Raw genomic sequence first — 19,109 nt, forward strand, 5'->3', positions numbered from 1 at the left:
TTCACTCTGGATCCCACCAACCAGTCACAGAACCTTGTTTTGTGATTTACAAAAACAAGAATAAAGTAAATAATTGGTAGTACAGAACTTCAGTATTGCTGGGGAAAAAAATAGTTTATCAAAGCTTTTCATTAGAACAATTAGCAAGAATAAAATTTAGGGGAAACTCAACATTTAATCAGTATGAGTGGAAAGTGCTTATTGGTTGGCAAATAGACTCTGCTAGAGGCATTACATGGACAATGTACCAGTTTATGATTTTTGACTGCTGCATGCCAGTCTTATTTAACTTTAAAGGCAAAATGTTGACTCAGGTCAAGGTATTGCTCTGAAGTGAACCAACAAAGGGCTGAGTATTTTACTGAGTTGAAACAAGTAGGGTGTGTGTACATAGTGCAAAGAACTCTTCTTTGCAGAAAGAAAGACTATTATCTTCCAGTACATGCAAGTATGACGCATTGTGAACCCTGTGGGCAATCCTAAATTGATTGTCAGCATTATTATCCACACATTGTGGATTATCCAGCACATGTTGATCAATTTAGGAATAACATCTAATGTTGGATACTGGCACTAAAATCCATATATTCATACAGTAAATGTTAATTTTCAACCTTAAATGGTATTCTTGTGAATTGCCCTTGTGAGTGCAGGATGATAAGGTTCAACAAAATGTGTCGTCTTTAAGGTAATGTAGAGAAGTTCCCAATTTTTAATTAAGCCAAAATTATGGGTTCCAAATATGTAATGATCCAGAATAAATTCAGGAGACTGTTATTCACTAAAGAGCAATAAGAATGTGGAACTTTCTTCTTATAGGATGTGTTTGATGTGAATAACATGAATACCCTGAAATTATAGCTGGATGAACAAGTTGTGGAGGTTAGAAAGACTTGCATGGTGATATGATGAAAGGGAGGAGAAGATTTGAGGAACATAAAAACTGATATTAACCAAATGGTCTAAATAGCTTGTTTCTGTGTTGTGATTTTTTTTTAATGTTATCTATTGCTAAATAAGTATTTTTTTCTTTCAGTTGTAAATGCAGATATTGCTTGTTTGTATAAACAAGCTACAATACATCCATTTGCTTTCAGAACTCACACTCATCAATTAGGTAAGAACAGTGTATTCTTAAATAATTACATTTCTTGAATTTTCTGAGAACATTTCTTAAAATGCCATAAATTTTGGAACCGTCTCAAAACATTGGCATTGTGTTTGATGTCAGCCTTCCTGGTATTTTTATGTAGTCATGGGATATGGAATATGGAAAGGTGATTCCATCCATCAAGTTGTCTTTTGTTGCAAATCATAAGAATTTATATCCATAAATTAAAGCAAATATTTAATAGACGCAAAAAAGGAAATCAGTAAATTTCAGTTGTGAAGCTCCAAGGATATGAGAGCAAAGCCTAACGATACCTTGTTTCATGTCGCACACAATGCAGTTGTCATTGCACTCCGTAGGCGACTTTTTCCTATTGAAAATAACACATGAATCATGTTTCTTTAGTGAATTTAATCGTCTGGGTTTATTGTTATTTTAAATCTTCTTGTTTTGTTAATGCCTGTCATTGCAGCATATTGTTGCAAATGTTCTTGTCTTGGAGGCTGTTAATCAACATACTAATTTTGAAATTTAATGGTGAATTTCAAGGGACTGATCATGTCATCACCAAGTTTGTACATGGTATAGGCATCCAAGTTCAACGGGCTACAATAATAATAAGTTATAGAGTCAGAGAAATGCACAGCACGGAATCGGACCCTTCTGTCCAACCTGTCCATGCTGACCAGATGTCCCACCTGCCAGCACCTGGCCCATATCCCTCCAAACCCTTCCTATTCATATACCCATCCAAATGCTGCTTAAATGTTGCAATTGTACCAGCCTCCACCACTTATCTGGCAGCTCGTTCCATAACCGTACCACCCTCTGCATAAAAAGTTGCCCCTTAAGTCTCTTTTATATCTTTCCCCTCTCACCCTTAACCTATGCCCTCTAGTTCTGAACTCCACCACTCCAGGGAAAAGATTAACTATTTCTCCTATCCGTGCCCCTCATGATTTTATAAACTTCTATAAGGTCACCCCTCACCTTCCAAAGCTCCAGGGAAAACAGCCCGAGCCTAGTCAACCTCTTCCGACAGCTCAAATCCTCTAACCCTGGCAGCATCCTTGTAAATCTTTTCTGAACCCTTTCAAGTTGCATAACATCTTTCCAGTAGGAAGGAGACCAGAATTGCACACAGTATTCCAACAGTGGCCTAACCAGTGACCTGTACAGTCACAACATGACCTCCCAACTCCTGTACTCAATACTCTTGACCAATAAAGGAAAGCGTACCAAACGCCGCCTTCACTATCCTATCTACCCACAACTCCACTTTCAAGGACCTATGAACCTGCACTCGAAGGTCTCTTTTGTTCAGCCACATTCCCGAGGACCTTACCAGTAAGTGCTAAGGTTTGCTTCCCAACATGCAGCACCTCACATTTATCTAAATTAAACTCCGTCTGCCACTTCTCTGCCCATTGGCCCATCTGATCAAGATCCCATTGTAATCTGAGGTAACCTTCACTGTCCACTACACCTTCAATTTTGGTGTCATGTGTAAACTTACTAACTATACCTCTTATGCTCCCAATTTTTTTTTCCTTTCCCTTAAATAAAAATGCTATTTTACACTAATTGTACACTGTCAAATGTTTGTGCTTTTGCAAAACTTTTGAACAATTCACTTTGTGAGAAGTGTGACATAATGGATCAATTGAAAACTACACAATTACTGATCAGATATTTGAGAAATACTAGTTTGCGTCTGTAAGTCTCCTCCCTAACTGTAAGAAATGCTCTGCACCCTTTGTCGGCCTGACAGCACTTCAGCTTAATTTTTCAGGTAGTTACAGGACCACCATCTCATTATTTTTGTCAAGTTTTGGCTGGTTATATGACATGCTAACAATGTATTTTTAAAAATTAAACTCTTAAATGCATTAAAGATACTTGCTGTGAAACCATATTAAAAGAATGTATTTATTCTGGACATCAGCCCAAGTAGTTTTAGGGTACAAATTGATTATTTTTCAAGTTATGGTGCAATGTAGAACATAGGTTGGATGCAAGAATCTAATGTAATGCACAAAACAGTAATGGGAAAAATTGAAAGGTGGCAGTTAAAGGAGGTTTTAATAATTCTGAAGCGCATTTTGAGGTAAGGAACGCAAAATTTGGTTATTACATCGAGAAGAAAGAAAGCTAACATTGCTATATAAACAGCTTTGCCATGCATACTGTTGACTAATTATAACCTGATGTTCACAGAAGTGGAGTTAAGTGTTCAACCTTTCAATTAGGTAATTTGAATGGTTGAATCTGATGTATGGACTTAAATACTATTTACGTGTAAGGGTGATTGAGTATAACTTGTTGATGGAATGCTTGGCTGAAACTTAAGTTTGATTGTTACTTGTAAAGTACAATTGCACAATGAAAATTTAAATTTGCGTAGTCAGAATTTTTTTTTAGAATATGTTCATTATATGTGAAATAGTGTCAATAATATATTAAGAGCATGCTTTTTCAGGTAAAGTTAAAGAATTTGGAACTATAAAAATTGAGTCATCTTAGTTAACGCAGATCAAGCAAGTCAGAAAATATTTTAACGTCCTTGTTTAAAGTTGTCAATCTTAAAGTTGTACATGTAATATCTTATACTAGAAATATTGCTGATGATATATGCTCATGCATTCTTTTAAATGCACACTGCTGAAATGTATATTCTGCATTTTCAGAATTGACAATGAAAAAAAAATGTCAACATCAAAGAAATTAGCTGAACTGCATTGAATACCTAGAATAAACATATAATTGTCCCTAACCTCTCTGACAGCAATTGATATATGGGGAAAAAAACATGAGTCTGTTCAAGTCTGCAGTTTTGTTTCTAAATGTAGAAATGTATTTTCATCAATATATTGTGGAAAAAGTAATATGTTAGAGTGACCCAGTTGTTTTGGTCTCAGCTGACTGCACATATTAACCTGGTATGCAATTTGTAATTGATGACCTTTTGTCATAGTTTCCAACAATGCCCTTTTGTGCCCTGAGTACAACAAATGTTCAATATTTGTTTCAATGCATTTTTTCCCTTGAGGTATTCCAATAACTTGCATTCAATGTTGATTTCTGTAATTTTAGGTCAAGTGGTTAGTGGATACAGAGTAAGGGATGGAAAATGGACATTAATAGGCCGACAGAGTCCACAAATGCCGCAGGTATGTTTGTTCCTCAGTACAGAGTCATAGAGATGTACAGCACGGAAACACCTTCGTCCAACTCATCCATGCCGACCAGGTATCCCAACACAAACTATTCCCACTTACCAGTACCTGGCCCATATCCCTCAAAACCCTTCCTATTCGCCTATCCATCCAGATGTCTTTCAAATGTTGCAATTGTACCAGCCTCCACCACTTTCTCTGGCAGATCATTCCATACACGTACCACCCTCTGCGTGAAAAACCTGCCCCATAGGTCTCTTTTATATCTTTCCCCTCTCACCCTAAACGTATGCCCTCTAGATCTGGACTTCCCCCACCCCAGGGAAAATGTATCTATTTATCTATTTGTCCTATCAATGCCCCTCATGATTTTATAAACTCCAAAAGGTCGCCCCTCAGCCTCCGATTCTCCAGGGAAAACAGTCATAGTCTATTCAGTCTCTCCCTATAGTTCAAATCCTCTAACCCTGGCAAAACACTTGTAAATCTTTTCTGAGCCCTTTCAAGTTTCATAACATCGTTCTGATAGGAAGGAGACCAGAATTGCATGCAATATTCCAATAGTGGCCTGTTCAGCTGCAACATGACCTCCCAATTCCTGTACGCTATACTCTGACCAATAAAGGAAAGCATACCAAACGCTGCCTTCACTATCCTATCTACCTGCGACTCCACTTTCAAGGAGCTATGAACCTGCACTCCCAAGGACCTTACCATGAAGTGTACAAGTCCTGCTAAGATTTGCTTTCCCAAAATGCAGCACCTCACATTTATCTAAATTAAACTCCATCTGCTACTCCTCATCCCATTGGCCCATCTGATCAAGATCCCATTGTAATGTGAGATTATCATCTTCGCTGTCCATTACACCTCCAATTTTGGTGTCATCTGCAAACTTACTAACAATACGTCTTATGTTCACATCCAAATCATTTATTTAAATGATTAAAATTAGTAGACCCAGCACCGATCCTTGTGGTAATTCAATTTTTACAGGCCTTCAGTCGGAAAAACAACCCTCCACCACCACCCTCTGTCTTCTGCCTTTGAGCCAGTTCTGTATCCAAATGGCTAGTTCTCACTGTATTCCATGAGATCTAACCTTGCTAACCAGTCTCCTATGCGTAACCTTGTTGAACTCCTTACTGAAGTCCACGTACATCACATCTACCACTCTGCCCTCATCAATCCTCTTTGTTACTACTTCAAAAAAACTCAGTCAAGTTTGTGAGACATGATATCTCACGCACAAAGCCATGTTGACTATCCTTAATTAGTCCTTGCCTTTCCAAATACATGTACATCTTGTCCCTCAGGATTCCTTCCAACAACTAGCCCACCACAGACGTTAGGCTCACTGGTCTAAGTTTCCTTGCTTGTCCTTACCACCCTTCTTAAACAGTAGCACCAGGTTAGCCAATCTCCAGTCTTCCGGCCCCTCACCTGTGACTATTGATGATGTAACTATCTCAGTAACTTCCCTAGCTTCCCTTAGAGCTCTAGGGTACACCTGAACAGGTCCGTAGGGTTTTATCACTTTTATGCATTTGAAGACATCCAGCATTTCTCCTCTGTAATATGGACATTTTTCAAGATGTCACCATCTATTTCCCTACATTCTATATCTTCCATTTACTTTTCCACAGTAAATACTGATGTAAAATACTCATTTAGTATCTGCCCCATCTCCTGCGGCTCCACACAAAGGCCACCTTGCTGATCTTTGAGGGCCCTATACTCTGCATAGTTACCCTTTTGTCCTTAATGTACTTGTAAAAATCCTTTGGATTCTCCTTCAATCTATTTGCCAAAGCTATCTCATGTCCCTTTTTTTGCCCTCCTGATGTGTCCCTCTTAAGTATACTCCTACTGCCTTTATCCTCTACTAAGGATGCACTCTATTTATCCTTTCTATACCTGACATATGCTTCCATTTTTTTTCTTAACCAAACCCTCAATTTCTTTAGTCATGCAGCATTCCCTATACCTACCAGCCTTTCTTTTCACCCTAACAGGAATATACTTTCTCTGGACTCTCGACCGGTGACAAGCGGTGTCCCGCAGCGTTCAGTGTTGGGGCCAGAGCTGTTCATGTTATATATTAATGATCTGGATGAAGAGACTGGGGGCATTCTAGTGAAGTTTCCCGACGATACAAAGTTAGGTGGACAGGCAGGTAGTACTGAGGAAGTGGGGAGGCTGCAGAAGGATCTAGACAGTTTGGGAGAGTGGTCCAGGAAATGGCTGATGAAATTCAATGTGAGCAAATGCGAGGTCTTGCACTTTTGAAAAAAGAATACAAGCATGGACTACTTTCTATTTGGTGAGAAAATTCATAAAGCCAAAGTACAAAGGGATCTGGGAGTGCTAGTCGAGGATTCTCTAAAGGTAAACATGCAGGTTGAATCCATGATTAAGAAAACTAATGCAGTGTTGTCATTTATCTCAAGAGGGTTGGAATATAAAAGCACCGTTGTGCTACTGAGACTTTATAAAGCTCTGGTTAGGCCCCATTTGGAGTACTGTGTCCAGTTTTGGTCCCCACACCTCAGGAAGGACATACTGGCACTGGAGTGTGTCCAGCGGAGATTCACACAGATGATCCCTGGAACTGTAGGTCTAACATATGAGGAACGGCTGAGGATCCTGGGATTGTATTCATTGGAGTTTAGAAGATTAAGGGGAGATCTAATAGAAACTTACAAGATAATACATGGCTTGGAACGGGTGGACGTTAGGAAATTGTTTGCGTTAGGCGAGGAGAGTAGGACCCTTGGACACAGCCTTAGAATTAGAGGGGGTAAATTCAGAACAGAAATGCAGAGACGTTTCTTCAGCCAGAGAGTGGTGGGCCTATGGAATTCATTACCACTGAGTTCAGTGGAGGCCGGGACGCTAAATGTCTTCAAGACAGAGATTGATAAATTCTTGATGTCACAAGGAATTAAGGGCTATGGGGAGAATGCGGGTAAGTGGAATTTATAGACAATAGACAATAGATGCAGGAGTAGGCCATTCTGCCCTTCGAGCCTGCACCGCCATTCAATATGATCATGGCTGATCATTCCTAATTAGTATCCTGTTCCAGCCTTATCTCCATACCCCTTGACTCCACTATCTTTAAGAGCTCTATCCAATTCTTTCTTAAAAGAATCCAGAGACTGGGCCTCCACTGCCCTCTGGGGCAGAGCATTCCACACAGCCACCACTCTCTGGGTGAAGTAGTTTCTCCTCATCTCTGTCCTAAATGGTCTACCCCGTATTTTTAAGTTGTGTCCTCTGGTTCGGCACTCCCCCATCAACGGAAATATGTTCCCTCCTGCCAGAGTGTCCAATCCTTTCATAAGCCTATACGTTTCAATCAGATCCCCTCTCAGTCTTCTAAACTCAAGGGTATACAAGCCCAGTCGCTTCAGTCTTTCCGTGTAAGGCAATCCTGCCATTCCAGGAATTGACCTCGTGAACCTACGCTGCACTCCCTCAATAGCCAGAATGTCTTTCCTCAAATTTGGAGACCAGAACTGTACACAGTACTCCAGGTGTGGTCTCACCAGGGCCCTGTACAGCTGCAGAAGCACCTCTTTGCTTCTATACTCAATCCCTCTTGTTATGAAGGCCAGCATGCTATTAGCCTTCTTCACGACCTGCTATACCTGCATGCTTGCCTTCATTGACTGGTGGACAAGAACACCCAGATCTCTCTGAACAGCCCCTTTACCTAATTTGATACCATTGAGGTAGTAATCTGCCTTCCTGTTCTTGCCACCAAAGTGGATAACCATACATTTATCCACATTAAACTGCATCTGCCATGCATCTGCCCACTCACCTAACTTGTCCAGGTCACCCTGTAATCCCCTAACATCCTCATCACATTTCACCCTACCACCTAGCTTTGTGTCATCAGCAAATTTGCTAATGTTATTGCTGATACCATCTTCTATATCATTTACATATATTGTAAAAAGCTGCGGTCCCAGCACGGATCCCTGCGGTACCCCACTGGTCACTGCCTGCCATTTCGAAATGGAGCCGTTAATCACTACCCTTTGTTTCCTATTAGCCAACCAATTCTCTATCCAATCTAGTACTTTGCCCCCAATCCCGTGCGCCCTAATTTTACTCACTAACCTCTTGTGTGGGACCTTATCAAAAGCCTTCTGAAAGTCCAGGTACACTACATCCACTGGATCTCCCTCGTCCATCTTCCGAGTTACATCCTCAAAAAATTCAAGAAGATTAGTCAAGCATGATTTCCCCTTCATAAATCCATGCTGACTCTGTCCTATCCTGTTACTATTATCCAGATGTGCCGTAATTTCATCCTTTATAATAGACTCCAGCATCTTTCCCACCACTGAGGTCAGACTAACTGGTCTATAATTTCCTGCTTTCTCCCGCCCACCCTTCTTAAAAAGTGGCACAACATTAGCCGCCCTCCAATCCTCAGGAACCAACCCCGATTCTATTGAACTCTGGAAAATAATCACCAGCGCATCCACGATTTCCCGAGCCACCTCCTTCAGTACCCTGGGATGCAGGCCATCAGGTCCCGGAGACTTATCAACCTTCAGACCTAACAGTCTCTCCAACACCAAATCCTGGCAAATAGAAATTCCCTTAAGTTCAGGTCCTTCAGCCACTGTTACCTCAGGGAGATTGCTTGTGTCTTCCCCAGTGAACACAGATCTGAAGTACCCATTTAATTCCTCTGCCATTTCTTCGTTCCCAGTAATATATTCCCCTGCTTCTGTCTTCAAGGGCCCAATTTTTGTCCTAACCATTTTTTTGCCTTGGACATACCTAAAAAAGCTTTTACTATCCTCCTTTATATTCTTGGCCAGCTTACCTTCGTACCTCATTTTTTCTCTGCGTATTTCCTTCTTACTAATCCTCTGTTGTTCTTTAAAAGCTTCCCAGTCCTCCGTTTTCCCGCTTATCTTCGCTAAGTTATACTTTTTCTCTTTTAACCTTATATGCTTCTTTACTTCCCTTGTCAGCCACGGCCGCCCATGTCTCCTCCTGGGATCTTTCTTCCTTTTAGGAATGAACTGATCCTGCATCTTCTGCATTATACACAGAAATATCTGCCATTGTTCCTCCACGGTCTTCCCTGTTAAGGTATTAAACCATTGAACTTTGGCCAGTTGCTCCCTCATAGCTCCATATTTCCCTTTATTCAACTGAAATATTGTCACTTCAGATTGTACCCACTCCCTCTCAAATTGCAGATTGAAGCTTATTGTATTATGGTCACTACTTCCCAATGGCTCCTTCACTTCGAGGTCACTGACCAATTCTGGTTCGTTACACAATACCAGATCCAGAATCGCCTTATCCCTGGTCGGCTCCAGCACCAGCTGCACTAAAAATCCATCTCTGAGGCACTCCACAAAGTCTCTTTCTTGAGGCCCGATACCATCCTGATTCTCCCAGTCTACCTGCATGTTAAAATCCCCCATAACAACTGTAGTAACATCTTTGCGACAAGCCAATTTCAGCTCCTGATTCAACTTACCTCCAACATCCAGACTACTGTTTGGGGGCCTGTAGATGACTCCCATGAGGGTCTTTTTACCCTTAGTGTTTCGAAGCTCTATCCACACTGACTCTACATCCCCTGACTCTAGGTCCGCCCGCGCAAGGGACTGAATATCCTCCCTTACCAACAAGGCCACCCCACCCCCTCTGCCCGTCAGTCTATCCTTACGATAACACATGTAGCCTTGAATATTCATTTCCCAGGCCCTGTCCCCATGAAGCCACGTCTCAGTTATCCCCACAATATCGTATCTGCCAATTTCCAAAAGAGCCTCAAGCTCATCCACCTTGTGTCTAATGCTTCGTGCATTCATATATAGAATTTTTAATTTGTTACTGCTCTCACCCTTCCCCTCAACCCTTATTTCACTCAACTTTACAGCATGATGCCTTTTCCAGTTTTCTGCCTCCTTGATACAGTTGTCTTTCTTGACTTCTCTTGTTCTAACTACCCCTTCAATTTCCTTTTTAAACATCCAGCTTGTCCCCTCCCCCCCGCTACTTAGTTTAAATGTAGCGGTGTTGCAGCAGAAAACCTGCCTGCCAGAATGCCGATCCCTGTTCTATTAAGGTGCAAGCCATCTCTCTTGTAGAATTTATGGTTACCATAAAATATACCCCAGTGATCCAAGAACTTGAAACCTTGCTTCCTGCACCAGTTCCCCAACCACACGTTCAAGTCCATTATCTCCTGGTTTCTGGCCACACTAGCCCGAGGAACTGGAAGCAAACTGGAGATAACCACCTTGGACGTCCTGCTTTTTAGCCTTCTTCCTAGTTCTGCAAAGTCTCGCTGTAGTATGTCCCATCAGCCATGATTGAATGGCGGAGTGGACTCGATGGGCTGAATGGCCTTACTTCCACTCCTATGTCTTACGGTCTTGTGGTTATCTCATTTCTGAAGGCTTCCCAGTTTCCAGCTATTCCTTTACCCACAAATATCTGCCCCCATCAGCTTTTGAAAGTTCTTGCTTAATACTGTCAAAATTGGCCTTTCTCCAATTTAGAACTTCAACTTTTAGATCTGGTCTATCCTTTTCCATCACTATTTTAAAACTAATAGAATTGTGGTCACTGGCCCCAAAGGGCTCCTCAAGTCACTTGCCCTGCCTTATTTCCCAAGAGTGGGTCAAGTTTTGCACCTTCTCTAGTAGGTGCATCCACATACTGAATCAGAATATTTTCTTGTATGCTTTTAACAAATTGCTCTCCATTTAAACCCTTAACACTATATGGCAATCCCAGTCTATGTTTTGAAAGTTAAAATCCCCTACCATAACCTATTATTTTTATAGATAACTGAAATCTCCTTACAAATCTGTTTCTCAATTTCCCTCTGCCTATTAGGGGGTCGATAATACAATCCCAATAAGGTGATCATCCCTTTCTTATTTCTCCGTTCCACCCAAATAACTTCCCTGGATATATTTCTGGGAATATCCTGTCTCAGTACAGCTGTAATGCTATCCCTTATCAACAACGCCACTCCCCCCCCCCCTTGCCTCCCTTTCTATTTTTCCTGTAGCATTTGTTTCCTGGAACATTTAGCTGCCAGTCCTGTCCATCCCTGAGCCATGTTCCTGTAATTGTTATGATATCCCAGTCCCATGTTCCTATCCATGCCCTGGGTTTATCTGCCTTCCCGATTAGGCCTCTTGCATTGAAATAAATGCAGTTTAATTCATCAGTCCTACCTTGTTCTCTGCTTTCCTCCTGCCTGCCCTGACTGTCTCTCGTTTGTTCTCAACTGTACCAGTGTCAGGTTGATCTCTTTGCTCACTATCTCCCTGGGTCCCACCCCCCTACCTTACTAGTTTAAATACTCCTGAGCAGCTCTAGTAAATCTCCCTGCCAGTATATTAGTCCCCTTCCAGTTTAAGCATAATCCGTCCTCCTTGTACAGGTCACTTCTTCTACCCCAAAAGAGCTTCCATGCAGTCAGAAAAAATGGGCTCGAATCTTACTGGGGTAGAATTCTTACAGTGGTTACATTTACTGGACTTACTACTTATCTTGAATTAAAAGTTTTGTATCCTGAGAGTTGATGCTGCTATGACGGCAGCATGACAATTGAGAGCTTGCTAACAACAGAGCCACTAATCCATCTCATTTATAAATGATACTTGATTGTGAAAGGAAGCAAGTATTGACAGAAAAGGAGGCTGAATGTGATTCAAATCATGAAGTAATAAAGGGAAGAGATTGGATTAAGGGAGAATGTAGTCAAAGGGTAGAGTAAAGAAGAATACATATAAACTTTGAAAACTCTTGAGCTATTTGTTCCCTGTTTTTAAAAAAAAACACAATTGAAGTTATTCCCTTTCTGTATTCAAACGGTTGATTGGTATTTCAAGAACATGAATCTTGACGTCAAATTAATTAGCAGGTCTAATTTTCCCCAAGCTTAATTGGTAACTCTTACATAAATACAGCAACAACTTGAAACTCTTGGAAAGGTCCATGGCAAGTTGCCATTTCTTGAAGGTAATAGCAGGAATCAGCAAATTATTACAATTTCTCAATTGTAAATTGGACTGTAATTTCCATGCTAAAAGTTACTGCATTATATATTAATAATGCAAAGAGTTATTGGTGGCAAATTCTGGGTCATTGTCTTTAAAAGTTATTTACTTAAAATGATTGCCATGAAATTTTCTAACCTGTCTTTTTGGAACTTTGTATGTTCTTCTCAGGCTTTCTATCATTTGGAGCACCCAATGGATATTAAATACGGAGACACCATAACAGCTCGATGTGTGTTCACAGGAAAAGGAAGGACAACTGTTACATTGATAGGGTAAGTCTTAAATTGACGTGTTTGATAAGTGGCATAGCATTTTTAAAGTTTTATTTGTCAAGTGTTATGGACCAGACAAAACCTGTCAAAATATATTTAGTAGACTGCCTGTACCCTAACCTTTTTCTTATTTTAAAGATAAGTGTAAGGTCTCGTGTTCCAGATACAATTCAATTGGTCAAACTACTTGATATTAAGCAGAACACATTTTATTAAAAGATAAAAAGAAATGAATTGGATTAACTATAACAATCAAAATGTTTAACAAAATAATACACGTATTAACTACCACTAACTGACTGTTCCAATATAATAAAATCCCATATGTGCACTCTTGGCAAAGGCAGATTCAGTAAAACAGGTTATCTCACATCCATTTGTAGCAGCAGGAAGAAATTCCCAGCTTTTAGCTGGAAGAGAGGAATAAAAACTTCCACATCCAGCTTCAAGACCCCAGCAACTGCAGAAACTAAAAATCCTGGTTTTGTGGGAGCTTGACCCCACCATTCAGGCTGCTTCTATTGTTCCAACCTTCTTCAAAAAATAAAAGTCCATGGCCTTGTAAGCTGTTTACTCTATTGGCTTTCAGCAGGCAGTTTTGCATCTCTATCTCAACCTTTCTTTGTAAAATAAAATTAAAAATCGTAAAGACATAGTATTTCAGTGTGTTTTATAAAAAGATTTAATATTTTTGATTCTTCAGTGGTAAATTGATTTAATAATATTATTCAAATTTCCATGGCTTATGAAAAGTAAAGTCTTCAAATTCCCGGAGAGGGTGCTCGCTCATTTGAGAGACAACTGGTGATGAATTTCACCTGAAGGTCACCATGCCTGAGGGGAAGGGTAAAGTTGAGAAACTAGAGTGGTGACTTTATCTGGTATAGAAATTGAACCTGCGCTGTTGGTATCTGCACCCCAAGCAGCCATCCAACCAACTGAGCTAAGCAACCCCCTCATGCCTTAAATAGAATATATTGTTGCATGTTGTCCATATGACTGGAAAGTACATTATTAAAAGAAACAAAGTCTTTGCACTTGTGTTCCAAACCTTTAGCAATAAAAGCTTTTAAGCATATGATTTCTGTAGTGCATGTTACGACACTGGAGGTGAACCCCTCTGTTACTTAAGCCAAATGCTCGGAAAAGCTCTCCTCTCCTCATAATCTGTCAGTGAGTGGCAGCAAACTCTAAAATTCCACTATTTAAAGAAAATAACATCAATTTATTTTTTAAAATTAAGAAGCACACATTAAGCAAGAACTATTCATAACTCAAAGCCCCCCTTTCTCTTAACTGCTTACTATCTGCCTCCAACTCTATAACAATATGCTGTTACAATAAGACATTTAGTAAAATTAATCAACTTAATTTCAAAACCACACAGCCACTGTTGTCATCTGTGTCTGTATGTCTTCCGGTTGAGGATCTTCTTGGGTCTTTCTTTTTACTGCGGGTATGTTTCATATGATAAGTTACCTTTGATAGTGATTGTTTCCTAATTTCTTGGAGAGCAAGATGTTAGATCTCCAGGTGTTCTGTCTTGATGGCAATTGCTCTCTCTCCAGTTTTCAAAATGTCTATATTTTTATACCCTAACATCGGATTGTCTCATTGGTTTGATGTTGGCAAAACAACAAATTCAGACTTGATTGGGTTTTAGTATCCTGGGGCATAATTTAAACTGATCAGTTAAATTTGAATTGTTGTCAAAACAGCAACGCAAACTCAAGTATCCATTTCATAGCCAAATGTTACATATTTTCAATTTTCCAATAAACTCTGGGACTGCCATCTAGTCATATACACAGGTGCTTGTAAGCTCTCTGTTAAAATCCACATTCTCACACTCTTGAAAGTACAGTACACACTTTCAACTTCATAACATACAGAAACAAGGACTGTTACTTGAATCTCTATTACTGCACTATTGATTGACGTGGAGCTACCACTTGTTCCAGGGAGAGTTGCAATACCATGCAGTCATCGAGCTTCTGTTCACATTCTTACTGTATTGCCATGGGTTGCATGACCCATTTTTCAAAGCTGGACAGCGAAGTGATGATTTCTTCTCCAGCCGAATCTCTTCTATCTCTATTGCAAACTCTCCTTATTTTCATGTTTTCTATTAGACTCTGAGCATTTGGCTTACTAGCTATGTCCACTTAACTGACTTGTTTAATAGTCAAGTATTTTGAGACAATTTATTTAGTGTGGGTGTCAGTTTTTGCAAGTGGAAAATCTTTTGAGGTTTAATTTTGAGTGAAGGGTAAAGTGGGGAAGCAATCACTGAAATGAATGGGAATACCTGATCAACAGACCTTTCTCTTTTGGATGGCTCTCTGTACAGCCCTAAACCATAGAACTAACTTTATCCATATACTCTGCCAAGGTTTTATCAGTTTTCTATGTGCAAGATAACCTGCCACCATGAAGATTCCTCCTTCTCATGCAGGATTGGTGTGCAAGTTGTACCTTTGTAATTGCATCCTCGGGATGTTGTCAGATCAGAGGAATTGCCATAATCACTCAAGGTCACTGAGCCTTATGCTTGTCCACACAACCAAGGAAAGCATCAACCAACCCCTCCCTAATATCTAGGCTTTGGCTAACAAGTGGCAAGTAGCTTTTGTTGAGACAAGTGCCTGGCAATGATTATCTCCAAGAAGAGGGAATCTAACCATCACCCTTGACAGTAAATTACCATCGCTAAGTTCTCCACTATCGACTGTCTGGGTTAACCAAATAAATACTGCAGCTCCAAGAGTAGGTCAAAGGCTAGGAATCCTGTGGTGAGTAACCCATCTCCTGATTTCCCAAAGCCTATCCACCATCTATAAGGCACAAGTCAGGAGTATGACAGAATACTCCCCACTTGCTTGGATGAGTGCAGCTCCAACAACACAGAAAGTTTGACACCATCCAGGATAAAGCAACTGATAAACTGGGACCACATCCACAAACAGCCAATCCATCCACCAGTAGCATCAGTGTGTTTTATCTACAAGATGCTCTGCAGTGGTTCCTTACACAGCACCTTCCCAACTCGTGAACCCTTCTATCTAACAACAGCAGGTACATGGGAACAGTAATACATGCAAGTTCCTCTCCGAGCCAGTCACCATCCTGACTTGGATATATATATCTCCATTCATTCAGTGTTGCAGAATCAAAATCCCAGAACTTTATCCCTGAAGACATTGTGGATCTACCTACGATACAGACTGTAGCAGTTAAGGAAGGCAGCTCGCCACCATCTTCTCAATGGCAACTAGGGGTGCGACATAAATGCTGGCCTTGCTGGCAATGCTCACATCCCATGAATGAATTTTTTAAAAAAAGCTGAGGCTGAGTTATACTCAAAATTATTCTTCGTGGCCAATTTCCTTAGAATTAATGACCAAAGATGGACATATGGAAATAATTGCATGTGAATGTTTGAGGTTATTTAAAGTTAGCAATGCTAGATTTTGGTTATGAAATTGTAGCTTTACTACCTGTATCCTAAGTTGCAACAAGTCCTGTTCACACTTTGCTTGCTGATTTACCTTGGCTAAGAAACATCTCATTTTAAAATACACATCTTTCTTTTGAATTCCTCTGTTGCCTGGCCCACCCTATCTTAATAAGCTTTTTCAGCCTTAACTCTGAAAGATCTCTGCACTTCTTTTCTGACCAGGTTAGTGTCCACAGTTTTTATTGTTTTATCACTGACTGTTGTCCCCTCAGTTGACTTCGAAATTCCTCGGGAGGTAGTTGAGAATTTCCTCCCAAAGTATCTTGAATTTTGTTTAATTTGTTTAATTTAGTTAAAAGTTGCAGCAAGTTTCTCCCAATGTTTAGAAATACCTCATAGGATTTCTGTCATGATCCTGCCACACTTTTTGCCATAGTACAAGTAATTCACGCCCCTTTAAGATTCCATTCAATGATTTCTCCAGAAATTTTTCTCTGGTTATGTGATGTTTCGACCTTGTCTTTGCAAGCCTTTCCTTCACTCTCACTCCGGTCTAGATTTGAAATTAGATCCCTTATCTAAAGTTATAAACCTTTCCACATTTCTGGTATTGTGTTGTCCTGCTGGGCAATGTTCTGGACTAGGCCAGACCACTCAAAACATTTTTAAGCAGGTAGCCCAGACTATAACTTAGCAATTTGTTTCCGTCGTGAACAGTGAAAATTACCCAGAGTAAGTTAGCGAGGTTGGCTGCGAGGTTTTAAAACAGTCAAAAATCTATTTACAAAATTACACAATGTAACACAAAGAACAGAATAAAGAACTCGTACAGAACTCAGTCTATCAGAGCTCAACTGTTCCAAATATACACAACACTCCCAATAAACAAACCCCCTTAAAACACAGTAACAGGTTGAAGTTAAAAGGGCAGAAAGAGAGACAACCTGTTTACACAGTCCACTGCTGGACTCCCCACTAGTTCTGGACTGAACTGCTCAGCTAGAGAGCTGACCACTCCCCTTTCATTATACAGGTCACTTCTAAAACATGACTACTTTGGCTTGAGGTCTCATCTGTTTACAAAAAACAAAAAGGCCCCCAATACTCTTTAATCTCTGAACCAAACCAGTCCTATCTGTACCGGGAGCATTTTATTACCCCCTTTGAATAAAAACCAAGGGCACAATATCCTTGAGAAAAGGAACAGTTTTTAGTAAAAAGGGACCAGCTTTGTGACAGCAGTCTTCTGGTTTCCTTGGCTTATTTCCTCAATATCGTGACCTCTTCAAAATGGTGGCTGGTGGACTGCACTGAAAGTGTCCTTCATACCTCATTCCATGCCCTTAGCAAATTGGTAAGATGGGCAGCAAAGGATGCAGCCCACAAGATGACGCATAGAGAGGGGAGCAGCCAGGAGCAGTGGGACCGCAAAAGAGACAGTTAAGGGGCAATCAACATGATGGTGAGGGAAAGGCAACAATAAAACTGGTGTGTTACATCCAAATCTGCAATGGGCACATTCATTCTAGTTCTGCAGTGTGGGCACACAATGATGACATTCATGGCAACAACTTTCCAGTAAAATGCTTTGACGAAGGATGCACTGATGTTTTAAGTGGAAGCCCAGGGAAGTGACATGGAGAAAGGTATCATGAGTGAACTTTGCATTATTGCAGGATCTGTCAATTCCTTGGTCTAAAGTGACTAAACAGTGCTTTTATTGTTAGTGATTTCCTTTAATCAATCTGTTTGGTCATCCTATGACATGTGTGACTTGAGCCAAGCCCATACAGCCCAGAGGTTGGCTAGTGGTTAGCACTGCTGCCTCACAGCGCCAGGGACCTGTGTTCGATTCCAACCTCTGGCGACTGTCTGTGTGGAGTTTGCACATTCTTCCCGTGTCTGTGTGGGTTTCCTCCCACAATCCAAAGATGTGTTATTTGAATTGGCCATGCAACTGTCCATAGTGTTCAGGGACGTGTAGGTTAGATACATTAGTCAGGGGTAAATGTAGAGTAATAGGGTAAGGGAATGGGTCTGGGTGGGTTGGTCTTCAGAGGGTCGGTGTGGACTTGTTGGGCAGAAGTGCCTGTTTGCACACTGTGGATTCTGTGATTCAGAAGTAGCGACCCTACCACTGCACCATAAAGCCCCTCAAAGGTGCTTTTATATGCTGCTAAATAATTGAACCTACATTTCGAATTGCAGTCATCACACCCACATCTTTGATGTTCAAAAATGGTCGCAGTGCAGCTGTTGAGCTTCTCTGTTTCAGATATGCGTCATCTGCAATTCTTTGTGTTTACTTTATTTGAGCTTGTCATTCTCATTTAACATGCGTCATCCAAGATGTGCCTGAAAGGACTTATTAATGGAAGATTTAAATCAATTATTTAAGTCAAATGTAATAGAAATATGTTTTCATAAGCTGAAATGTTTGCAAAGGCAATGAAAAATGGGTGGTTAAAATAAAGCATTTCACAACAGGATTCTGGGATCACACTAATTTGCTGATTTTTTTTTTTATTCTGAGCAGTTGAATAGCTTATTATGAATTAACAGATAGATGAAATATGTATCATTTTCTTACCATCATTCATGGACTGACATACATTGAAGGGCTCCTATCTAGGGAAATTGATTTCCGTTCAATTTAAGGTTCTTAAATGTGTGCTGAGATTAATTAGCAGTAGGAACCCTAGCAGGGATCTGTTAATGGAGCGGAGGTGGATTGTTTACTTCTTGTAAAAAAAAATACATCAATCGTTTTGTCTGATGTCATACTGTAGTCACTTATTCACCGTGGTAACAATAATGACATCCCATCTATTTTGAACAAACTGAAGAGAAAATAAAAAATGCTTCAGCCAATTTGACAAACCTTTTAGGAAACATTCAGAATCCTCTGGACTCATTGTATCCGGATCTGTCTGAGATAGTTGGAAACTGCATCCTATAACATCTGTTAAGACAAACTCCAAATATAATGATGCCAGTACATTACCAGATACACAAACATCTTTCAGC

General features: G+C 40.3%; 1 protein-coding gene across 13 annotated transcripts in view; it reads left to right on the forward strand.

Annotated features, from left to right (window-relative positions):
- Positions 1-19,109, forward strand: part of pam (peptidylglycine alpha-amidating monooxygenase) — a 225,740-nt gene that overhangs the window by 139,345 nt on the left and 67,286 nt on the right. For all 13 annotated transcript variants that reach the window (XM_072583614.1, XM_072583604.1, XM_072583610.1 and 10 more), the window contains 3 exons: positions 1,037-1,117; positions 4,205-4,281; positions 12,522-12,625. In XM_072583614.1, coding sequence (XP_072439715.1) covers positions 1,037-1,117; positions 4,205-4,281; positions 12,522-12,625 — 262 coding nt within the window. The remainder of the gene's footprint in view (positions 1-1,036; positions 1,118-4,204; positions 4,282-12,521; positions 12,626-19,109) is intronic.

The sequence above is a fragment of the Chiloscyllium punctatum genome, chromosome 2, assembly GCF_047496795.1.
Source record: "Chiloscyllium punctatum isolate Juve2018m chromosome 2, sChiPun1.3, whole genome shotgun sequence".
Lineage (NCBI taxonomy): Eukaryota > Metazoa > Chordata > Chondrichthyes > Orectolobiformes > Hemiscylliidae > Chiloscyllium > Chiloscyllium punctatum.